This window comes from Apiospora phragmitis, assembly GCF_038363925.1.
Source record: "Apiospora phragmitis strain CBS 135458 chromosome Unknown utg000011l:1.0-3236445.0:1.0-3240683.0, whole genome shotgun sequence".
Classification (NCBI taxonomy): domain Eukaryota; kingdom Fungi; phylum Ascomycota; class Sordariomycetes; order Amphisphaeriales; family Apiosporaceae; genus Apiospora; species Apiospora phragmitis.
In genome coordinates, this window is record NW_027117411.1 from 1,272,942 (window position 1) to 1,297,074 (window position 24,133).

Below are 24,133 nucleotides of genomic sequence, written 5' to 3' on the forward strand. Positions count from 1 at the left end.
TCTTTCCAAATGCCCCTCAACTTCGCGAATCCTTCTTTCTATCAGTCCAATTATTTCAACGCATATGCATGTGCGCAACGAAGAAGGGGCTCTTGCCGTGTCTGGTCCCGAGGGTTTGGGGCCAGTGGCGCTTTAGCCATTCTTCAGCGGAGACTGGATGGATCAATCATAGGGTCGGAATCAATGGGCATGGCGCTGATCGACTGACAGGAACGTTTTGTAAGTCTTGCATATCAGACAGCCCATACCATCTCTCTCCGATGCTGTCGCATAGCGCCATTCGACTCGGGAAGCCCATGCAGCCACGTCAGAGCGCAAACATGGTATTGATAGGATGGTTCGGAGGCGGCATGACCGGTACATACCTCGGGGGCCAGTCAGAACCACAGAATACGATGAAGACGGCGGCGCCCCTTTGAAACCATGGGGCCAAAAAACGCCATGACGGTTTCGATACTTGGCTGCTTGGGCACCGAACCCGCGGCTACCTGCCAGTACCTACGCTATGGCATTCATGGTTCCTCCGGCGGCCTGACATTCTTCTTCTGTTTTTGTTTGTTGGTCGCGGGACTGTTGACGGAACTGGCAACTGTCGGGAAGCCAAGCTGACGACCAATGGAAAATACAGGTACAGGGCAGAGCAGCCGCGCGATTGGATTACTTGGCGACAGAGGATTATCGCTGGGCTAGACCAGGCCATACCCTTGATTGAGAAGTCGAGCGAGTGAGCAACACCCCTAACACCCTTTCCATCCAGGTCAATGGCCATCTCCGTACCCGTACCCTTATTGCTGTACCCATCCATCTGCGCTAAAAGTGACTTGACCGGGGAGGGGGAGGGGGTCGTATGTGCGGCGCAGACACGCACCCCTACATTACATTATTGTCCCCATGGACAGACTGAACCGAACTTGGAGCGCTGACTTGGGCCCAACATGGATACCTTTAGCCCTGCAGAACCAGACGAAGTACGGAACACGCACCGTTTGTAACTGAGAGCGACGCCGGTTTCGACTGGGAATTTCTGCTTATGAGTACCAATTCTCTCCATAAGGTGAAGCCTGATCCTTTGGTTGTTTGTTATGTTATTGTACATCAGCATCATCGCCATCATTCTTACTCGACCTCTCTCTCTCTCTCCTCCCATTTCTCTTCTCTCCATCCTTCGTGCCTTTTCACCTGAAATGGTTTTTACGGAGCTGGCAGGCGCGATCTGAGCTTGCGCATGCCGGTTCTCTAACCCAAAGTACGTGATTGACCTATCAGCTGCTCCGAAAGGAAAAAACAAAACAGAGAGATATTTGGTCCACGGACGGGGAGTTACACTGTGGTTCATGGTCGCAGGCAAGGCGAAAGCGTGGTTGGTGTGCATCACATCGAACCTCTCCAGGAAACGCTAGTGAGTACTACATGCCTCATATTGATATGTCAAGATGTTCCAACACCTTATACCACGACCTCACTTTCCCACAACCACCACGAATCTGCTTTGGCTCCCCTGCAATCAATTCTAATCCTACCTTGGGGTTGCCCGGCTGCGCAAAAAAGGAAGCGAGCCGGACCCGAGGGAGGCTTGCCTCTTTAAATCCCCATCCTGCGCCTCTCTTCATGTAGGAGACACTTCCTGGAATTCCCTGGGAGGTACAGGAAATGTCACTTTGCCTCCCCATGAACTGCACTTGTACTACCCCAGGAGCAGTCCTCTGTGGCCTAGTGGCACGATAAAAAACAACAACCGTTATCTTAGATGATTAGTCGTCCCCCCAGCCAGCGGATGTTGCTTTCTTGTTCATGCACGCCAGCCAACCGGAAGAGGACGGTGTCTATCATCTTACCATGCTATAGTTAAAGTCAGACATGCAATCGATACACCTCTCACGTCCTTCTCTCTTCCCGTCCTGCCTTCGACTTCCTCCCCCCCCCTCCTCGAAACTGACCACGGTTATGCAGCCTACAGGCAGACCGCTAATAGTCACAGTCACCCGCTGCAGACGGACCCTGCGAATCATGTCCACCCCTGAACTCTCCAATCCTATGAACATGGAATCTTGGGAAAACGGCCTTCTATCTCTCCAGACACCAACAACTAGCTGCCATTCCCAATGAATCAACACCAAAGGCTGACCTGTGTTTCTCGCTGGACAGGACTTCGAGTCTCCGCCGTCCGGGCTGGACTACCTCGATATACCAACTCCGTCTGAGATGAGGTTAGTTACAAGCCTCCCTCCCCTTATCCTACTTCTGGTCCGTTACGGATTCCCCCTTCATCCCAAAAATGCCTATATATCATATCCACTAGAGTATGAAGCTCGCAATTCATTATCATGTCTCGCAGCGTAAGTGCTGTGGCCATTGGCGATGTTCAGGGCTACCAGTCGGGCAGCCCTGGTCGCCTACATACAGTGACTCTTGGCCGACATTTGCATTCTACGGTGCTATAGGTCCGAAATCAAGGAGCATGGTTGTCTGCGCCACCAGAGCGGGAAGTACCACTGGTTGCAGGCAGTGCTTCTCGGTTCACCAGCATGTCCAAGTGGTTCACACTTTCCGATCGGTACCCGCACTTTTTCGTGCCACGTTAAATGTTGGTTGTCATACCCATGTGGCACTTGAGCGCTGTCTCGTATGGGGTTGCAATACAACATTGCCGTGGCAGCCTTGCACACCATTCACGATCTATCTATCTTTCTATCTATCTGCTATAGTACCCTTGCTGATGTGCGCCGACAACAAGATTCACCCAAGACTCCAACAACTCCTCATTAACGACGTTAGAAAGTCACCTACCACCGCCCGTAATCTTTCCAGCAACTGTGCCCCTTCTCAACGCGTCCACGGGGTTTCCTCCGGAGCACAGCACATTTTACCACCCCGCTTCAAGTTACCTGGACGTTAGGCCACGGCTCGGCTCTAGGTACGTCGCATACAATGAATCTCTCCGAGTTTTATTATGTCATGCAATGATCTAACAAAGGGTGGTTTGATTTGCTCACGACAGCTATAGCACGTCCTCGGTGGGCATGGCAAATGCGCCTCGATCCCACCCGCTTCCAAACCTAGGATACAAGACGACCAGAGACATCTACTCATCAGTGACTCCTGGGTACACCAGAGCACTAGAGCACCCGCAGAGATCACCACCATTTTCAGTCCATTCTCGGCGGCACCCACTGTCGCCGACACCAAGTCCTGGACTCGGATTCACAACAAACCCCATCAGGACCATGGATCCGCCATACGGCGCCAAAAGCAACCAGAATATCCCCCCTCTTCAGGGCATGCAACAACATGGACAGCTCGCCTATTCTACGGGGCACAGTCCCATCAAGGTCGAGATCAACGGCACTATTGATAAGGGCTTCTTCCTTTCCGAGAACGAGTGGACTTGCTACAGACGAAACTACTTCTCGTGTATCTGCTCCTACAGCCTGACGCCAAATTACCCTGGCGCTGCCATGCATTACACACCGAATTCGAGCGCGACCCATTACGAGGTGCATGGGTTTGCCATGTCCATCTCAGCTATGGTCCATGAAAGTGACACGCACACCATTGATCTGGTTCAACATACCCCGAAGCGGGATAAGGGTCCCGTTTCTAGGCCCGATAGGTGGAGCTTAATCCCAAACCACCCCAGCAGACACCACACCCATTGGGAACGCTATATCCTGACAGCCACGGCCATAGCCACCGACTGGGAGTTGGTCCAGCATCAGGAGGCCTATACGAAGGCTTCAACCAGCCGCCGAGTGGGCATCCAACTGAGCATACGTTCGAGCGAATCCAGTTCAAACAAGCAACTGCGAACAACGGAAAGCGAAGGGCTGCCCAGCAATATTATCATCTCGTCGTTGAATTGCATGCTCATGTGGGTGAGATTGGCCGGGGCGTAGCGGACCAATGGATGAAGGTGGCACACAGGAAGTCGGCCAAGATGATTGTTCGAGGGCGCTCTCCAGGGCACTACCAGTCAGAAAGGAGAGGCAGTACAAGCAGCGGCCCCGGAGCTGCAGGGGGGTCTCTCAGCGGATATGCGCCTCAAATGCAAGACTATGGCCCAGGGAGTTCTATGCTTGGGTCCTCCTACAACACGGGCAGCTATGAGCATCGCGGCCAATACAGTGGCCGCAATCGTCCTCATGATCTGCCCATGGAGCCTGTCATGTCGGTGGAGGATGTCAAGGCTCTCGAGAGCAGCAAAGATTATCAGTATTATCCGACGCCGATTTACGAAGGAAACGACAACCGACAAGGCATCGAGATGTTCACACACCGGGGTGATCCGGAGCCCGTGGGGACGTCGATGGCTGACAACATGGAGCTCTCGGCCTCGAGGCTCAAGCACGAGCATGACAGCACGCTGCCTAGCCTCTTTTACCCGAACCCGAGCACCGCTTACAACAACATTTCGAGAGGGTGCAATCGCTTCGAGGGCAAACCGACCTCTGCGGGTTACTATCCGCAGATGCTGCCACAATCGACGTAGTCCTCTCCGGAGCCTAAAGTCTGGGTCGCATCATGACGATTCTCCTTGACCGAAGATCTTGGAGGTAAATCTGGACATCAGACGCCTTCCACTGGTCTATTTCTTTTTACAGCTAGACATTGGACGGAGCAAAGGAAAAGCATCATGGGTTTCTTGGGTTTGAACTTTAGGGAGGTCAAAAGGCATGGCGCATGAACAAGGTGGACAAGGCACAAACTAGGGAATTTTACGGGAATATGCATGATGAAGAATGTATGGCATGGATTCCAGCAAAGGTGGCGGAGAGGCTGGAAGTTTCCAGATAACCAGCAACAGGTTGTTCGGTCAGAAACAGAAAGAACACTTGGGAGAACTTTGATTGGTTGATTCCGGGCATTGCCAAAGGGGCTGTACGGTTTGCGGAAAGGATACCCCTTGCTTTTTCCCCCTTTCTATTTCTTCATTACTTTGGTTTGGCGGAATGTGACGGAAGAATCAGGCTGTAGGAGCCCAGGGGCGTTCGCTCTGCACCTTTTCCATCAAGAACGACTATAAAGATATATGGAGATCATGGGGCGGCGTTGGAAGAGACGGGTTACGAAGGGAAGCATAAGCGGGGACTTCATGGGGGAGAGATGCTATTTCCTACGATACGTGGCGTGGGGATCTCTTTTTCGGTTCTTATTCCAAGCCGACCCTCCTGGTGAGATCTGCTTTCAATTCCCACAGTCACCTACCTCTCTCGCTTTGGTATGACGTGGAAAGTGTTATTGGGTGGATCACTGCTTCGGGTTCTCAAGTATCTTGGCTCATGATGATGGTCAACAACACCGCCAAGTGTCCAGCATGGGCCCCTGTTTTCGCTAGCATATGGTGTAGAAATCCCTATGGGCTTGGTCGGGGGTTTTCACACAAAGAGACACGGTTATTCGTTGACACGACTGTTTTGAACCTAAAGAGAAAATATCCCCATCTCTGTTGCTGTTCCCGACGTGTGCCCATGCCCCCCCCCCGCGCGCGCATACTGCTTCCCTTTCTGTGCGACCGTATAGGCAAGCAGTCTGCCAACGACACTTGAGTATATACTGGTCTGGCGGCTTACTTTCCAATGGACCGGGGCATGACTGGCAGGGTCTTCTAGATCTGCTGGATGGGGACTTGACGGAATACCCGTGTCCACCCTCCCGTCTCTCTTCCTCTGAGGGTGGTATTGGGAGGTTTGGGTTCGAGTCCAACCACTGGACCGCTATACGACAAACCAGTAGGTCATAGGAGGGAAGCAGACCAACGCCTGTAAGAAACTAGGTGGCTTTTGTGTTACTTTACTGAGACTGAATCGACTTATGTTTACTTGGCGTACATCAGTTATTGGTGGGGTGGGTTGGCAGCAAGCTCGAGGATCGACCCCCCACTGCGGGCACTAAAACAGATTGCCTACGGCTTACGCCCAGAACGGTTTACGGTGACTGGGCCGGGCCCGTGAAGGACTTCAACCGTTATATGGATGGATGAGATGAGACCAAGAAGTACCTATTGGCTTCTCCTTCGTTTCCATGTACACAAGACAAGGCCTGCGGCCATTCTTCATGTATGGTACTTATCAGCCTGGTGGGGCCTGATGGTGTGCCATCCTTTCCCATTCGAAGTAAGCAAGCAGAATGTATGTAGTCAGCAAGGCAGCAGGGGGGGGGGGGCACAAACGGCGTGAACCAGCAAATGCAAGTTTGAATCACATCCATCGGTTCCGGCATCACTCCGATCAATTCTAGTGTTGCTGCGCCTCGACCTTGCAGGCCCAGTTCTCTCCAGTTCCTGGGCCCTGCCCGATGGTCAATTGTCCGGTTTGATTCTTCTGTAGGTAGGTGACTGGTGACTGGTTTGCCTCCCTTGTTCATGCAAATTGTTTGCATGTCAGGCTCCCCATATCGGGGGAGATATATGGTCTGGGTTAATGAAGAACGAAGAAGACACATGGGACTGAATGGGCCCAATCAGGGATCTGGGACTTATGCCTTGGCCTACAGCGGTTCCCCAGTTTAAACCACCTTTACCCATGCAGTCGTCGTACAGGATTTCCGGGTCCTGACGATCTGCGTACAAGATGAAGACCAGATTGCCAGACGAGTCGCCTTTGCAACGTCGATGCCGCTCGAGCGACGGGTTGAGCTAGAGGCCAGACGACGCAGTCATTCTCCAGAGGCTGTCGAACATTACACCGCAGCGTCCATGAAGCGCCGTGGTTCAAATAAGCTTTTGTGGAGCACATTGGTAGATCCGTCGTGGGGAATTCCAGCTTAAGCAATGATGGGAAGATAATCGAAAATAAAGTCCGTTATGTTGGTACAGTATGTAGTAAAGGCAAATCTGTCCCAGCGATCCTGCTGCTAAATTTACTTCTTCAATCTCCAACCTCGTTTCTTTTTTTTTTCTTGTTCTCCCTTTCCTCCTTCGTCATTTTCTTCTTTTCTACCCTCAAACTTCACACGGCAGGCATTCATGTTTCTCAATTCAATTTCCCGGGCTTTACTCTTACCATGGATGGCTAGTCAGGACGAAGTACAGGGGGGAGGTGAAATGAAAAGGACCAGGCATTAATTGTCCCTCATGACAAGGTGTATAAAGTATGTACCTACTTTAGGTAATCGCTCGTTCTCACGTTACTTAGGTAAGTACATGTCGGTTATGCTGCGGAAGCTTGGAACCACTGACTCACTCACCCGCTCATACATGCCTACCCAACCACCAATGCCGGCTCTCGGGTCGTCGCAGCGCAAAAGAAAAGTGTGGTCAATTACCTCCTCCACAACGCACACCGAGAATGTGATGCGTGCATCGCCTACTTGCTCCTGCTACTTGATGCAAAGGTCTAATACGAGATCCCTTTCCGGTTTCCCTTCTTGTCCAAGATTATGCGCTGCTGACGGTCCCAGGCATCAAACAACATCATAATAAGTGACAAGTGCATACCCACCACCTACTTCAAAGTACTTAGCCAACCAAGCCTCGCAGCATAAGAGGACAGCTGCATCGCAATCCATTGCCATGGAGCGGCCATTTGATGGCAAATCTGACCAGGTCATGCATGGATTGCCGGCAGCCGTCGACCTTCACGCAAACTGGCCCCGACCCGGCAATTGCTGCGAGGGGCCTTCTCCGCTTCATCGTTTGCCAAAGTCCACACCGGTCTTCTTCAGGCTATCACTCATTTCAATCTTTGCATGGTCCCGAAAGCACCTCAATGCTGGACTTTGAGCGGGGTACCACCTCCATCTGAGCCATGTGAAGCCAAGTACCGACACACATCATTATCAAAGCGGGGGGGCCTTCGTCGGGGTGGAGGGACGTCATCTACAAATTTCTGACACGGCTTTGTCTCTGTGGCGTCGGCTCGCAAGACCTGAACGTATTAAGGCCGCGGTGTGTGAGCCACTGCAATCTGATATGTACCTCACTCGCATCTTAGGCACGACTTAGGTGACCCACTGCAATCAGCACGCTGGTTGTGTTGGGGGCCGGCGAGCTGCCATGTTTTTCTTGCTCCCGCTCTAGACGTTTGGTGCAGATGCTGATCACTCCCAGCTTGGCTGACGGGGCCTACCTCATGTTATCCCGCACGCCCTTTAACACGATATGTGGTGCATGTGCCCGCCCACCTTCAAGCTCGCTTTTCGCGGGTATATATCCCTCATTTCCAGGACTCTTTCCGCTCTATAATCCGGATTCCCTCCTATATGTCAGGCCTGCACTTGCATCTCCATCGTTACACTACGTAGGGCCTTCAGCCCTATAGTTCATGCTTGCGAAAACGAGAAGGCGAAGCACAAACGATGACACCCACCTGACTCGGCCTTCCTTCCAGCGTAAAAGAGATCCGGAGAGGCATGATAATCTCTCGAATCATGCTCGCTGTGTGAGCAACCCTCGTAATTATAGGGACTGTTTTCCACATTGCTGTCCGTCTGGCAACGCCCGTTTGCCTGCACGATGCCTGCACACGCGACTGCCGTCCCAAGCTCTATTGATATGGAGACAAGATGGTAAATGTAGCCAAGCTCTCTGTTCTCGTCTAAGTGGAATCCGGCTATCGGCTATTATTAGTCTATGGATTCTGACGGGAAAAGGCCAGTCGGGTTCATCGTCCCATGTTTTCTTCTTCTCAACAAGCGGTAAGCAGAGATGTATTACCGTTCAACGATGATGTGATGCAAGGGCTGGGCCAAGCCAAGTCCAATCTGGTGTAACGCGGGCAGATGCCCGTGCAACTGGTTACTTCGGTCCCGTTGCCTTCCCGAGGTTGCCTCTGCCGTGGTTAGCGTATCTCGATCGATAGCTGTTCGAGGCCTGCGTCTTCGTTACATTCACCAGCCATCAAGTCAACCGGAGGGGCTGAATTCAATATCACAATGCTCTCATTGGAGATTGATGCAACGACAGGCAAGTATGAGGCCGGATGGGGCCGGATGCGTCCGCGCTAAATCCTTTTGCATACAGGTACATCTATATGCGTATCAGGTAAACTGGAAAGATGGGGGTCACCGGATGCAAAACCCCGGGAGCTACCGCTGGGAACTATGACAGCTTCCGCGGAAGATGGATTTTTTTCCATGCTCTCTCTTACCTTGGGCTTGCATTTGAGCGCCACAGTGCAGCAACCAAATTTACACCAGGGTTTGCGTCATGAAACGTAATGGGCGCTGCTTGCTGCTTATATGTACTTGTCGTTAGAGTACCTGCAGGGTTGCAACCTCAAAGAACCAGGTTGTCACCGTTTTAAACGGTAGGAAAGTTCTCAAAGGCCTTGCTTGCCTGCCCGCATAATGCCCCAGAGAAAGGTTGGTCGGGGCGAGATGCAAGTATGTGCCTCGCCCATCCATGTAGGCAATCATTAGCGCCGGCCCCTCGCTTACTCAGAGATTGAAACCATCGCTGGGGGGGAGGAAGAAAGAAACAGGGAGAATGCCCATCGCGATCGAACAAGGCGACGAAGATGCTGACGTTATCGCATTCCTGTTTCGATATAGGGACATGGGAGCCCCTTGTTGCACCACAGATAGCCTATCCAGCCTGTATGCAAGCCTCTGCCGCTGTCAAATCATCTTGGAAGGCGAGTCACTACAACACAACATGAAGCTAGAATACCCACCAACATCCACGACCTAAGTTCGGAGAGGATACGTCTGGCGACTGCTGCGGGCTCACGTCACGGCACATCAGTAGTGAGTAAACAAGCTGTCCACACCAGCCGGGGAAACTCCAAGGGCATCAAAGCCATGCTACGATAAAAACGGCATGGTATGCTAGGGATGGTCGTCTCAGGCGCCGGGATGGAGAAGAATTGTCATCCTGTTATCTCATAAACCTGCGATATCCACCTCATGCAAGGGATGGGCTTGCTGCCCTTGAGGCTCATCATACGCCGGCATTTTGGGCCGCCCGGCCAGCAGAATAACAAGCAAGATTCCCATTGGGAACTGGATCGCTAAAACGCGTGTCGATGGAATGCGTATGGCTATGAATAGCAGCCGCACTGGCTGCGGCGACGCAAGTCGATTCTCACCTCTCAGCCACTACTGGTCAATTTCAACTACACAAGCCCATTCGGGGCTGTTCAGGTACATAGGTCTTGGACACGGTTTGCACCAAGACTGATTACAACTGTCCCAGTCTGGGTACTCTCCCTGATGCATACCCTTCGAGATTGGGGTACAATTTTATACCTCAACTCCTTTTGGGAATCATCTTTCTTCTCTTCAAGCTATTCGCTGCCTGTACTCCGTCGGAGGGAGACCTAGCTCATTGACGCACCTGGGGGTTTTTATTGTCTCTGAAGACATCGGACCCGTGTAGGCCCTGCGATATGCCTTGCCTAGCTCGAGCTGCATTATCTCGATATAGCGCATGGCTTTGCCAGCATTTCATGAGATAGGTTACGGGAGCCTTACATGCTCGCGGGTGCCCCCCTACCCAGCGGAGCTTCTTACTAGTCAAGATTGGCAGTTAACAGTGGTTACCATGGTGGCTATTGATGGCTACACAGCAGCCCCTCCCAAGGGCGGACATTCCATTTTCCTGTCCACGACGCTCGGCCATCCAAGGAGCCTGCAAGATTACTCCCCTGGGTTAAACCCGCGGTCCTCGACCAACCACACCATGGTAGGAGAGAGCCTGACCATTCTGAGAGCCGTAATAGAAGCGCAGATGCCGGTACCACCTCAGAACAGGCTGTTCAAGAAACTTGTAGATCAACGGCGACAGTGCGCGCACAGAGAGCCGAAGTGGTGGTGCCGCGACCAGTTTCCAATTTGGGAAACCACCGACTGCTCTCTACTCAATGGTTTCTCTATACACAGAGTCCTCTTTCATGAGCTTGTCCCACTCAGATTGCAGGCAAGGTTTTCTCGTCTTGCCGGTACCGACCTTGGCCAATCCGACGAGTATCCATATTATTGCACCATCTTCAGCTCTGACTTGCCTGGGTCCTACGTAACACCAGGTGGGAGAAACAGCCTGGGACGAATACTAACACATCTCCAATCCCCTGCCTCGCCAGCCCGCAGAAAGCCCAACTGACTGCGATGATTAGGTGAACTATGCTCGTAGCGCCACCAACCAGGATGAAAGATGTTCCCAGATCGAGGCAAGTTTGTAACAGCTTCAATAGAAGTGACTCTAATTCCTTTACGCCCTTTTGCTCCATTGAATTGGTGCTCCGATGCGACGCTATTATACGCGAATCGCAGCGCACTTGCCACGATGACTCTCCTTTCTTTGGGAAGCGCGAAGTACCTTTCTAAGGCGAAGCTCTGTGGTGATGATCGAAGCAGGGCATTATTCAATGACTTCATAGCCTTCACCCTCCCCACGGGACGGCCTGGAAGTTGCAGCGTCTTGACTCCGTCAATGAAGTGGAATAAGCCCTGAGCATCGCCCTCTCTCACCTGGATCACGTTCTCACAAGCCGCACTATCAACCTCTCGTGTCCAATTCGGCACCCACGACGGCATACCTTCTTCTCTCGCAGTCTCTCCTCCACATGCCACTGCGTCGAGGGTTGTCAGGCTTTTGGTTTCTTGAGCCGGAAATCGGTGCCAGTGTAGCAAAGGATTCCACGGATCCCTGCCGTCCTGGCACGTCCGCGACGACGTCGATGGCATCCTTATAAGACGTGTTCAGGCCGATCGATGGTCCAGTGCTTGGCTTCTGAATCACAAAACATGAACCCGGTCGTGTGCGCGAGCACGAGGGCAGTACAGGTTGCCGGAAACCGCCCGCTCGCGATGACGAAGGGGACGACGCTTTCCTGGAGACATGCATCGACTGCGCTATGATGACACTGGTTGTGAAGTTATCAACGAAACCCACCAAATCCGCCAGCCGGTTCGTCTTCCCAACCTTGGAGCCCCCCTGTAATTAATGCCTAGGATCGCACACAGCTTGTCCCGGTCGTCGCGGTCCGGAGGACTGCCGGAGGAGGATGTGCCAGCGGGCCCCTCATGCCGGTCTTTGAGGTACGAATGGCGGAAGTCCCCCTCGTCGCACTTATCAGGCATCCGCTCGACCCAAACGCCCTCCTTCAAGGCTTTCGTCCTCGCCAGTCGCAGTGGTTCCTCCATGATACGCATGTTTTGCCGACAATGGAGCGCTGGAACTTCACAAGTCCTATTGCCCGCACTGGATCTGGACCTGCCCCCGTGGCGAGGGGCGACCTCTTGCGAGACCCACGGTCGCTCCCACCAGGCCGGCCCTCTGCGCTATCTCGAGGAGACGTGGGCGTGAGTGCCTCCTGGAACCGCTCGTCCTGGGTTCTACGCGAACAACGAGCAGCACAGATACCGCAGTCCGCTCATAGAGTTGATGAACCGAAGGCTCTCGGATATGCCGTTGACGCCGGCAGCCGTGTCGTTGATCCCCTCCTTTCTCTCCGTCCGTCGCCTAGAGGGTCTCAAACTCGGGGAGGATACTGCGGACGTCGTCGTTTCCTCGTCCTCCACGCCGTCGTTTCTTCCTTTTACACAAAAACAAGAATGGACACCACCACCGCCGACTCGCAACTTGTAAGCCAGAAGCCCACGGTTTCGTCCGCCAGCAGCTGGAAGGGCCTTGACCGGGAATCCCACCATTCCGTAACCCCGTTGACCATGGCACACGAAGAACAGGTGGGCGTGCCAATGTTTTCCGTGGGACCCCACAGGCAAGGGACGAAAGGAAGCGCCAGGGCGCCGCCGTACCCCCGGCCACAGGCCAGCACCCGTACGGAGTACAGCAAGACGTCGTAGCAACGTGCCGCTGCCCGCTAAGGGGGCCCTGGCTCGGAAAGGAAGAAAAGAAGATAGGAAAAAAAAGGGGGTAGTGGTACGATTGACGTGAGCATGCATCAGAAAGAATGAAAAGAAAGCTTCTTGTCTTTGTATCCCTCCGTCCCCCCCCCACCTGTCTACGCGCCGCGTCAACATGAGTATTTCCATTTCGACGACGGCGGTGTCGGTGGCAGTGCTTCAGTAATTGAACTATCCCGCAGGTTGAGCCGGTGGGGGGAGGAAGGGTTGGCGGCAGCGGCAGCTGGTATTCTTGGTTCCACGTAGGTATGTCGCAGCAGCCATCGGCCACAGATAGTAGGAAACAATGTAATCCAAACACGTGCGAAATTCCCATACGCATGATAGATATATTTGTTCGTTTGAGTAGAAGTTAGGGGGAACCTCTGGTGCCCCCTTTTACTCCAAGTTCACTTACATAACCGAATTTAGGAGTGATTACTCTAAAGACAACATTGCTTCGTACAGAAGGCCTCGGATTAAACAAATAGCAACATAATTTTGCGATTACAACGCCCCATTTATCTATCTAAACAAAACACGATGCAGGCTAAACCCAGTTGTCTTCACCCACTCCCCTAAGCCTGTGTCATTGCTCATACGGTCCTGTGTCCACCGGTTGTACCGCACATTTTCATTAAAAAAATATCACGAGATCCCTCTTGATGCCCACTCAACAGTGAGAATCTCTGGACCCCACTGCATTCGACTAGTAATTGCAGCAGATAGCCACTCCTAATGTGTCAGCAAGATGGATTTGATGCTCTAGCTGCCAAGGTAGTTGCGGATGGCGCCTTGCAGCCTCGTTGCTCCCTCGCCCAAGGCACTGGTCAGGTTGTCCAAGTCGTCACCAGCGGTGATGCCGAATTTGCGGACGAAATCTTTGGCAGCAGTTTCCAAATCGCCGTAGTCATCGACCTGTTCCTCGTCCTCGGGTCTTCCGAAGTAGGCGTTCGACGAAATGGCCGAAGCGCCCTCGAACCCTTGTAGGCGAGTTTTGGCCTCGGCCTGCGCATTCGGGTCGAAAGATCCCTTGCCAAAGAACTCGTCTGAAGAAATACCCTTCTGAGTGCCGAACTTGTTACGGGCATAGCGTTCGCTGTCATCTGTGAAATTGTTAGCTTCAAGTTCATATGCCAAAAGTTCGGTGCCTTTACCTTCAGCTGCCGCCTTGACGGGTCCGACAGAGCCGAATCCTCCCATGTTCTTCTTGGCTGCAGGGGCTGCTGCCTTGCCGCCACCAACCTGACCGAATCCAAGACGACCAAAGCCCATGCCGAGACGCTCAACCTCGGCTGCCGACTTTTGACGAGAATGTCCAGATCCATACGTGGGCGGGCTTGCAGGAGCGGGAGACGCGACGTTCGATGCTTCAGTCTTGGAAGCAGCAGCAGGCTTCTTGTTTGCGGCCTCTTCAGCCTCGGGGTCATACCCGAGCTTGGCGATTCTCTCGGCTTCTTCCTTGGCCTTCTTCTCTGCTTCATCGAAATCGATAACATCGCCCGTGACCTTCTTGGCGCCTAGCTTGGTGGTCTTCTTGGCGCCCAATACATTGGCCTTGCGAGGGCCAGCGCCACCGGTTGTAGACTTGCGCAGCGCGGCAGAGGTGGTGATGCGACTAGCGGCGGGTTTGGTCTCGCTCGATTCGGTCTTGGACAGGGCGAGGCAGACCGGGAGATGTCCTTGCCGTTAGCATTTGCGTTCAGGAAGGGCGAAGGTGTACGTCCGACAACAGGCGGCGTGGCAGTTCTGGAGATAGGAGGAGTGGGGCGCTTGATTGAAGGCTTGTCCCAGGAAGAGAAGAAGTCGTCATTGGGCTCGCTGGCGGGCGTCGAGGCATCGTCGGCGTCAGTAGCGTCCGTGATGACAACCTCGTCAGGGAATTCGAGAGCGTCTCTAGCGGCGCGCTTCTTGAGCTCCTCCTTGTACTTGGTAGCAGCAGCAGACTGGTACTTGGTCTTGGGGTCCTTGCTGGCGAGAGCAGCGCTGCCGCCGTTTGCGCGGAAATACTTGGTTGCCGACTCGTTACCACCGACCTTCATAACACGGAGCTGATCCCATTGCCATTCTGCGGAAGCGTCAAGTCAGTGGTTGTGATAAGAGACAAGGGGGATGAAAATGACGTACGGTCGAGGTTCGTGGATCGCACGAAAGAGATGTGGACACCGAGGTTGCGATGGTTCGAGGAGCAGTCGAGACACAGATAGATGCCCAAAGGGACGGAAGTCCATGTGGGATTCTTGGCACCGCAGTCGAAGCAGATCTTGTTGGCCTGCTTCGATTTCAACTTCTCGAACAGCTTCTGCGACTGCTGCTTGGACGCCAGCGCACTCATCGTAGCGGGTGATTCCGGTTAGGTAACGGATAATAAATAAGGAATTGTTGTTGGCTGGGAAGTGAAATAGGCGAATGTTCGGCTAGACGAAATTCTCTTGGCTGTCTCTTTCCCCTGGGAAGAAGAAGAAGCAGAAGGAAAAAGAGCAGGTAAGTGATTGTGTCGACGGTTGCGCTGGAGGGGCGACGGAGGCAATTGGAAATAGCAGCAGCACTAGTAAATTAACCTCCTTAGGCTAATTCTTTTACCGACTTGGGCTCAGGAGGCTGCCAAAGCGAAATCTGGCCGAACTCCTGCTTGAAAGAAAGATTGAAGCCCCACCAAGATAATCGCACTACTCTACAAAGGGTCTAGCTCGAATTCCCCATGTCCCGTCACCGTTATCGATTAGCTTATTAGCAATCAATCGATCAATCAGTTGATGGATCTTCGAGCTGTTGCTGTCGTCACCCAACCTTGCAAAAGAGCTCGACCTTCTCGACGCAGAATTCAATTATATCATCGGTCGGCACACAGCTTCCAATGGAACCAGAGCCGCCATAATGAAGCTCACCCCCCGTGCCTTGCCGCCTTTGAATTCCAACAGCTTCGCGCCTCAACTGCGACTACTCCTCGGCCGGAGAAGCTATGCCACCCACCATGGCCTAGGGACCACCACCACCACCACAACGACCGGACCGCGACGCAAGACCGTCACGCCTTTCAACGACGATGGCCAAGTCCCGTGGCACCAGTTATCTGCCGCCGAAAAGACGGCGAGAGCCACACAGCAATCCTTCAACTTGGGTTTGATGTTTGTTGGATTCGTCTTGACTGTAGGAACCCGAACCCATTATAAGTGCATGCGCACTAGTAAGAGCTGCCTCTAACACGTCACAGTGCGGTGTTGGCTATCTCCTCTACACCGAGGTATTCTCTCCCGAAAGCAAGACCGCCTATTTCAACCGAGCTGTCAACCGAATCAAAGCAGACCCCGACTGTGTTGCGCTTCTCGGAGACAGCAAACATATGGAGGCGCACGGAGATGAGACCATGAACAAGTGGCGCCGGGCCCGACCCATTGCGTACGTCGCTTTCTAGAACACATCCAGCCGCTTTGCCACTGACATTTCCAAGCTCTACCCATAGCAAAGATGCCAAGGGCAACGAGCATCTCACGTTGCACTTCTACGTACGTACTAAATCAATAACTCTGGAATACACAGCTACTGACATTGGTTTGCAAAGGTCCACGGCTCCCTCAATAAGGGGGTCGTTAACATTGAACTAGTCAAACGCCACGGCGCTTCCGACTTTGAATACAAGTACTTCTATGTCGATGTGCCTGGTCACAATCGTATCGTACTCGAGGATGCCAATTCAAAGTCAACCGGAGGTTCCAAGAGATACAAGCTCTTCGGTGTGAATTGGAACTAGGGACACCACCTCGTGACACTGCGACCAAACTTCGCAGGCTGGACAGATGGTACGCTGTATTCGCATGGACGTTGTGCTGCCGGTCAGGCCTTGTATCCTGGCGGCGGCTGCTCCGCCCCGATCTGGGAGGCTCTCAGATAACTCAAGACCTCGTAGACGGCCTGTGCAATCTCAAGCCCCCGTTTCCTCAAGTCATTCTCCGACCATAGGCTGCCTTTCAACATGTTGTCGGTTACGACGAGGGCGATGAAACGAACATGATGATTCTGATCGCTCCACCCATTCTTGTCTGGGTGGTACAGGAGATACTTGGGTGTACGCGACCCAATGGCCTCCTTGGCTGGCTGTGCCGTTTTGGCCTTGTCAGGTTCTGGGACTTTGGTGTTGCCAGACAAGAAGTCTTGCTGAAACTCGGTCCACGACCCCCGCACATGCTCACTGGTCAGCCATTCATGAAACTGGTCTTGTTCTTTGAAAGGAAGGAGCTCCAGGATTAGTCGCGCATGTTGGGTCGAAAGAGTGCTGTTGGCTACGATATTGGATACTGAGGACTGAACCATGATGGGGTTTGTGGCAATATCTTGGGGTATATTCTGAATAAGGGGCTGGTACTGGCGGAAAGCCCGCGTCGGAGTTGATGTAGAAGGAGACGGCAATAATGTTGATTCTAGGCGCGACTCACACGAACATATTGGGTTTGGTCCTTGGCCCAGTTGTTTTGTTGTTGCTGAGGTCAACTTGGTTCGAAAGGTGGGTGGTGTGCAGCATCTCGCTGGAGATGCTGTAGCCTCTTATACCACCTTCCAGCTCTCTTACACATGCCGCCTCGTAAAAAGGCTTGGTAAAATCAGGAGTCTAGGTTGCCTCTATCGTAGTTAGCTGAATGTCAGGGTTCGACCAATAGACGTGAAGCGAAGGCTGGCTTGACGCGTAACTCGAGTTCAAATTGGGCTCAAGGCAACCATTTAGTTGCCTACCGAGAGGGTGTTAACGCTTTGCTGGAAACATGATATTTATAAAGATACCTTTACGCTATACAGACGAAAAAATGCACTTAGCGAATAGAACATATAACCAGTACCTTATTAAATGTATAAAATACAAGTTAGCAGATATAGACTGCTGCGTCGGTAAGTCCTGGAGTAGGTTAATAATATAGCAGATATGAGGATATTTCGAGGAAGCTCTGAGCTGCAGGCAGGTGGGCTGTGTGGGCACGAGCCAAGCCCAGCTCCACCTGTCAACCCCACTGGGTAGGTAGGTACCTGGCTTCATGTACAGCTGCAACTATGGAGGGACTCGGTTGATTCAATTTGCCTGCAAACTCGACTACATCTCAAATAATCAACCATTTCAACGCTGGCATTGCCATTCACTGCCACCAGCCATTGCCATCACGGCCTAGTACTGGCATCGGGTCATTGGCGCTGACTAACCCCCGACCTATGAGTTTCCTCTCACAGATTGCCGGATACGCGATACACTACCTACTTGCTGCGTCGCATCAATCGCCGGCGAGGGCTCGCTAGCCTCCTTGAGGTGAAGACAACGGTGAGGGGCAGGCAAGTAGGAATAACCCAAGGTAAGGAGCTCTCTTCTCCCAATCACCAGCTGGACCATGTGATGGCAAGTTGCATCTATTGAATAGTAAATCTTTGTCAAGTTCGTCTCATCATACGTCCTTCGTGCCCCTCTTGCGCCTGCCCTTTGCAATCTTGCAATCTGTATCCATTCACCTTGCTCATAATCATACCGAGTTTCCCATATCAACTCCTCCACCCTCGTTTCTCACTTCATCCATCTATTTTTTCAGCTGCCATCTCCCACCAAGATCCTTCATCAACTGCATCATCCATTTATCTGTTGACTTGGGCGTTTGGTGGTAATCTCACCGGCTTGACCTGATAGTCCATCTCGCCAATCAAGCCTCTCTTCGACATCAGTATTTTGCCCCGTCCTTGCTGTTCATTCCTCGACACAACGCACCCGCCACATCATACTTCAATCTCAGTTCTAACAACGACGCAGCCAGTTGCTACAAATCTCCAGTTCGCTGCGATGGATGCACTTCCACTGTCAAGTGGGTCCGGCTTCTCATGGCTGTAAGTGGCCTTTCGATCTGGCCCTGCACTTCTTTTCGACTGACACATTCTTCGTAGGAAGCCACATGCCCGATTTGTCATGATCTTCGTTGGTCCTGAAGAAGTCCCTTTTGCCATCCAGAAGGATTTTCTTTGTCACAAGTCCTCCTTCTACCGACAGTACTTCGAGGACAAGGCTAGAACCTCGGATCTGGAGTATGTTGTCACCTTGCCCGAGGTCACACCTGAAGTCTTCGGTCTGGTTCAGAACTTCTTATATACGGGCCGACTTCTCACGTCCATTGAATCACTGCCTGGCTACGAATTGCTTATCGCAACCTGGAAGCTTGGCCATCGACTCGGCATCGATGGACTCTGTGATGAGGCCCTCGAGGCCATGGCTGAATGTCGGCGCCTGACCCAATCTATCCCGCAACCCCCTTGCTTGTTCAGGTCTGGAATGATACCCCAGAGGGCTCATCTATTCGCAAGCTCTTACTGAACTGGGCAGCCGAGTACATCCGTTCCTCGGAATCGCGCAGCGAGTTCAGCAAGAGTCTCCCGCAAGAGGTTCTGAGTGAACTTGTGGTCGCCATGAGTCATTTGGACTCAGCCCCCGTCATACAGCTGAATAATGTTCAGTCTCCCAATGGCCACACTCAACGGAAGAACGTCCACTACCTCAACGCCGACGACAGTGAAGATGAGCCCAAGGACAAGGCACCAAAGCATCGGCATTCAGACGTAACAGCCGCCAGAGCTGCCCCGCAAGAGAAACGTCCTGCTGCACGGAAGCCCGCCCGCGCTTCCCTCCCCACCATAAGACCCGTCAAGCATCGGAAAAGCCTTGTTAATATCGGTGCTGACCACCAGTTCACCGATGACCAAAAGCTGAACTTTTGTTCTGACCTTCTATCACGAATGCTCTCCGGACCTGGTACGTGGCCAGCCTCAATCTGGACATTGGGCGTCATTTATTCCCCCCGCCCTTTTCACCTCCGAACTTATGTCTCTTACTAACAATATCCTCCCTAGGTTTCTGGACTCGCTTGGTCGGCCCCTTTCGACAACCTGTTAATCCCGTTGAAGATGGTGTTCCCGACTACCTCGACAAGGTCACCAAGCCCATGGATCTTGGCACCATCAAGGACAAGATGGATCGCGGACAGTACAAAGGCGACCAGGAGTTTGTCAGCGACGTACGACAGATTTTCACCAACTGTTTCACCTACTGGACCGACAAGGATCCAATGTGGGCAACCTGTGAGAAGTTTCAGAAGACCTTCGAGGAGAAGTATTCGGGAATGCATAAGTGGATCTTGAAGATGGATGGTGCCGAAGAGGTCTAGAAACTTGACACCTCCTGATATCCGCTCATCATGGGTAATGGTGCTGACGGCGCTCGGGGGAAAGGAGAGAGGGCACATACATGGCGAGGGCCTCTCAAGGCTGTGCGGGTAATATGCTTTATGTGCGCTATATTGTACTAACATATCCATGGGTCACTACTCAAGATCTGGGTGGCAGGTGCAGCGGGCGATGATCTAGTCCACTGGAGGGCTTCTGCGCCTGTGGCTTTCGCGTCCACTCGACCTCACTACTGGGGCGGCGCCTACTATTTGCGGTTGATTTCGGCGTTGCAAAAGGGAGAGAGCTTCATTCACATTGTACTGTATAGAGTAGCTATTACGAGTTCATTCCTCTATATGAATACTACAGCGTTTCTCATTCGGAATACTTATGGATCGAGCCTCCAGTAAATCTACCTAGGGCGTGTCACAGTTGGCAAACTTTGCCTCGCCTTGTTGTGTTCTGCTTCCGGCATGTGGATGCCGCAAGTATGATGCCATAGCCATGGCATGCAAATCTTACAGCAGCTGAATATCAGTCTATTCCAGGACAGCAGGGTCGTTCTGGAATCGTATTTCCAGCAAAACCAAGATACCCTCAACATGGGCCATCAGATTTGTCCAGAAGATGCTCTCAGAATTACCAGTTGAGTTGGAATATCCAAATGCTTACCATGACTAAGGAAGGAGGTCACTTATCATAGCATGAAACGAATGAAGCGATTAAGGATTTTCTTACAGGGAGGCGATGATGAAAGTCGCCGAGATGGGACGGAGTAGTGAAAAGGGGGGGAAGAAAGGGGATGGCCAAAAGCCCCTTTACAGCCGTGAACCAAACATCTCATTGACCGCCTCATTTCACTCCTGCCCATGACATATGGAAGAGACCTAGTGAGGCAGTGGTAAAACACGCACACAGTCTCTCTCTCTCTCTTCCCTCTCTCTCTGGGAATTCAGTGGAAGGCCCTACCCATTACCGTTTTACGAACCGCTCAGTCGCCACTGGTCCCACCAGACAAGACGTATAGATTGCTTCCGCAGCATACCACCATATCGCTGTACCTTACCCAACTAATGACCTGGACGTGCTCGGCAGCAGGAACCGGCTTCTGCCCCAGTATACGTCTCGGCGACACACCTCGTGTGAAGATCATGGAGGCGATGGCTCTCGTATCGACCTATTCGTTTTTGCAGTGGACTTCCCTTGTGCCGCCCGCTCGTGATTTGAGCACTGCGTGAAACAGCAGGAGCAGCAATCATCACACATTCACGCAGGCCTATTGGATAAGTAGGTAAGTAGGTACGAGGGTAGCTGATCGACGAACACGGCATATTCAATGGCAACGGCAGCGGCAATCGGGGGCTGGCTGGATGGTCATGGAGGAGGCGAAACATCCTTAGGGCAATACAGATGGCATTGTGTTGCTGCTTCTCACCCGTAGCTCCTCGAAGTAGGTTCAACTCAAATTTGGCATCATGCAACGCGGGTCGGCCAAAGGAGTCCCCCAATGAGAGTGACCACGCACGAGCTCAACATGTCCACAAGACCCTCACTAACTTCCGAGCCTTGGAAGCATAGTTCTCGCAGCCCAAAATCAGTAGTTGGCAGACAGCCAACGGCAGGAGTGGGCACTACATCATTAGAAAGCCCAACAGACCAGATTTCCCTCGAACGCGCCAGATCGGCAAATGCCCCTGCTTGTTGTGTCTACTTCACTGTTAGAAATCGGCTTATCAAGTCTGACCACTCCCTTGATGATGACTGAACAGCCCTCCTCCCGCAACCTTGATTCGAGCAGAACCTAGTCCTTTCCGCACGAAACGGTGAAGCATTGCCGTTCAATCCCCCAACCTTTCAGCTGAGACGAGGAGCGCCACTATTTTCGCTTCTGCAGCTCAAAGCATGTAAGACGGGAGCGGTTGAATGAGAGGCACGCCCTGCGAGAGTATTTCTTTTTTTCTTTTTCGCCTCATGCAGCGGCAGATGTCCACGGAAATGACGCAGATTTGGTTGCGGCTAAGATTAGGCTGATTCACAACCCTAAGAAGGTCCTCTCGAGCGGATAGACGGATAGTTTGCAAAGCGCGCGGGCGTGGGGGTCTAGGTTTCCTTGCTCGTTCCTCTGTATCTGCTCCTTTTCATATTGACTTTCATTCGTCTCTTTTTTAGTACGTGCGGCTTGTCCTTGGACGGATGGGCGCGTTGTGACATGTCAGGGGAATCGGGGAGTGCCAGCGTGCCCTATTGATCGGTCCAGATCCAGCCACAATATATAGATGGGCTGTGACACAACCTACAAATGCACACCCGTAGATTGCCTGCATCGATTATAAACTTACTTACATACAGGCAGCTTGCGGAAGTACTGCGACATCCGTATGGTTTTATAGGCAACCCAGGAAAGAGGTCGACGTCCGTTCTGGAAAAGATCACAGCCGGTGTGATGAGCGGCGGCATACGAGACAGAGAGCCATACCGGAACTCAACTGCTCAACATTTGCTTGAGCTTCCGGCTCGCTTCCGTCCTCGAGCTTGTTTTGGACCCGACGGAATCTATACGCGGCAAAAGTCCTGCCATGAAGTCTGAGAGAGACGGACAGACGCGACAGGGCCTAGAGAGGTTCGTATATCACTGTACTGGCAGTGGGCAGGACATAGACAACTTATGCCGCGCCGATTGTGTCTTGCTAAGCGCAGCTCGGTCGTTCCTTGGCCCTCACAGCCTACAAGCATTATCCTCTTTAACCGTGCGAAATTGACGGCCATAGCCCATCCACAAATGCGCTGCCCAACATCTCCTGGTCGAGCAGAACTACTTGGGCCGACACCAACTCGGCAGGCTTAGTAGCCAACCTGATGGATCGTGATGGCGATCCAAAAAGGCACAGCATCCGTTGAATTATCCAGCAGCGGCCAATATGCAGGCTCTTTGACAAGGTGCAGTCACTAGTGTAGATCAACTGCCAGGGGAACTCATTCATTGGGACCCTTTGTTACGTGCATCCGACTTTCCTTACGCCAGCCCGCTGATGCAGCAAATTAGTCCGGGGACTCCCGCAACATTTTCCCGTCCGGGCGGCGGACCGAAGTACCACCTCGAAAAGAATCCATCATCGATCGCAAATTGATCGGAGGCCGGTCAGAGATAGACTCGCGTCGAAGCGACAGCCTTGTAACATGTGAAGTTATCGTGCTTCATCATTGAAGATGTCGTGTGAGGGTGACATTTGAGGGAATACCGAGCGTCGCTAAAAGGTATGTATGTAGGAAGTAGTACGTATCAAAACAACAACAAAAAGGCCCTATGGCGACTTCCCCCCCTGTGATGCTACTACACGATCTGGGAAATTTGCGGGGACAGACCCTTGCTGACCGAGTCCGATATCCCGTCGCGGAAGGGCAGACTTGCATTCCGGCTGCAGCCTACTGCAGCTCCCATGCGTCTGGATGATACACGCTGCAGCATACCGGGGGTGCGGAGAGCGTCGAGGCATAGAAACCCTTCAGGTCGGGGAAAGGAAGCGATATCGAGGGCGGGTGTGTGTGAAAGCGGAAGGGGGAAAAACATAACGCTCGTTTGGATGTTTATCTGCGTGTTCAACTTTGTTGGATTCCAACCCAGTTTCCCGCCCTCGTCAGCCGAGTGTGCTTTAGCGTGAACCTCTGGCGATTGCAACCTGGGCGGTCGAGTTGGTTACACGACGTCCGGGCGATGGCAGCATCCCGGCCGATGAGACCAACGAGAGCTCCTATACTAATAGGCAATATAGGGTATGCTGCAAGAGCGACGCCACAATAACTACCTTATGTAGCTTCCCCTCACGACATCGACATCGATGTCCCACAGTCTCTGATCGCCGCCCCTAGTTTGGCAAACACTCGTAGCGCCGCTGGTACTGCTTGCTTCACGGGCCAAGCTCCGATTTGCTGTTTGGTAAAGACACAGGCAAGCCCAACAGAGGTAGCCGTCGAAACATGTGGAGATGACTCGGCGTGCCAGGACGAAAGTTGCTCACTCCGAAGTTGCCGTCCTTGTTCCTAACGGCTTGGTGCCGTAACGCAGACTAGCATCCGACCCTTGTTCCGGCGGTGGTCGTCCATGGCCTGACTGACTGGCCAGGAAGTTCGTCTATTCAATACAACACCACGTCCGACAATTAACTCCGTCGCT

General features: G+C 52.6%; 7 protein-coding genes across 7 annotated transcripts; 4 read left to right on the top strand and 3 right to left on the bottom strand.

Moving 5' to 3' along the window:
- Window positions 1-3,224: 3,224 nt before the first annotated feature.
- Window positions 3,225-4,486, top strand: PG994_013184 (uncharacterized protein; the record flags this gene model as incomplete). The annotated part of the gene is made up of 2 exons (XM_066864593.1): window positions 3,225-3,610; window positions 3,676-4,486. The coding sequence occupies 2 exons, from the start codon at window positions 3,225-3,227 to the stop codon at window positions 4,484-4,486; spliced, it is 1,197 nt and encodes a 398-aa protein (XP_066709554.1).
- Window positions 4,487-11,621: 7,135 nt separating this feature from the next.
- On the bottom strand, window positions 11,622-12,087 carry PG994_013185 (uncharacterized protein; the record flags this gene model as incomplete). The annotated part of the gene is made up of 2 exons (XM_066864594.1): window positions 11,622-11,787; window positions 11,897-12,087. The coding sequence occupies 2 exons, from the start codon at window positions 12,085-12,087 to the stop codon at window positions 11,622-11,624; spliced, it is 357 nt and encodes a 118-aa protein (XP_066709555.1).
- Window positions 12,088-12,099: 12 nt separating this feature from the next.
- Window positions 12,100-12,741, top strand: PG994_013186 (uncharacterized protein; the record flags this gene model as incomplete). Its single annotated transcript, XM_066864595.1, has 1 exon — window positions 12,100-12,741. One exon carries the CDS (start codon window positions 12,100-12,102, stop codon window positions 12,739-12,741), a length of 642 nt encoding a protein of 213 aa, XP_066709556.1.
- An 804-nt stretch (window positions 12,742-13,545) lies between these two features.
- On the bottom strand, window positions 13,546-15,115 carry PG994_013187 (ArfGap-domain-containing protein; the record flags this gene model as incomplete). The annotated part of the gene is made up of 4 exons (XM_066864596.1): window positions 13,546-13,886; window positions 13,938-14,398; window positions 14,452-14,848; window positions 14,908-15,115. 4 exons carry the CDS (start codon window positions 15,113-15,115, stop codon window positions 13,546-13,548), a joined length of 1,407 nt encoding a protein of 468 aa, XP_066709557.1.
- Window positions 15,116-15,657: 542 nt separating this feature from the next.
- On the top strand, window positions 15,658-16,531 carry PG994_013188 (mitochondrial import inner membrane translocase subunit tim21; the record flags this gene model as incomplete). The annotated part of the gene is made up of 4 exons (XM_066864597.1): window positions 15,658-15,930; window positions 15,995-16,179; window positions 16,244-16,286; window positions 16,343-16,531. 4 exons carry the CDS (start codon window positions 15,658-15,660, stop codon window positions 16,529-16,531), a joined length of 690 nt encoding a protein of 229 aa, XP_066709558.1.
- Window positions 16,532-16,614: 83 nt separating this feature from the next.
- On the bottom strand, window positions 16,615-17,091 carry PG994_013189 (uncharacterized protein; the record flags this gene model as incomplete). Its single annotated transcript, XM_066864598.1, has 1 exon — window positions 16,615-17,091. The coding sequence occupies one exon, from the start codon at window positions 17,089-17,091 to the stop codon at window positions 16,615-16,617; it is 477 nt and encodes a 158-aa protein (XP_066709559.1).
- Window positions 17,092-18,589: 1,498 nt separating this feature from the next.
- PG994_013190 (uncharacterized protein) lies at window positions 18,590-19,961 on the top strand (the record flags this gene model as incomplete). The annotated part of the gene is made up of 4 exons (XM_066864599.1): window positions 18,590-18,633; window positions 18,691-19,019; window positions 19,124-19,549; window positions 19,648-19,961. 4 exons carry the CDS (start codon window positions 18,590-18,592, stop codon window positions 19,959-19,961), a joined length of 1,113 nt encoding a protein of 370 aa, XP_066709560.1.
- Window positions 19,962-24,133: the final 4,172 nt, after the last annotated feature.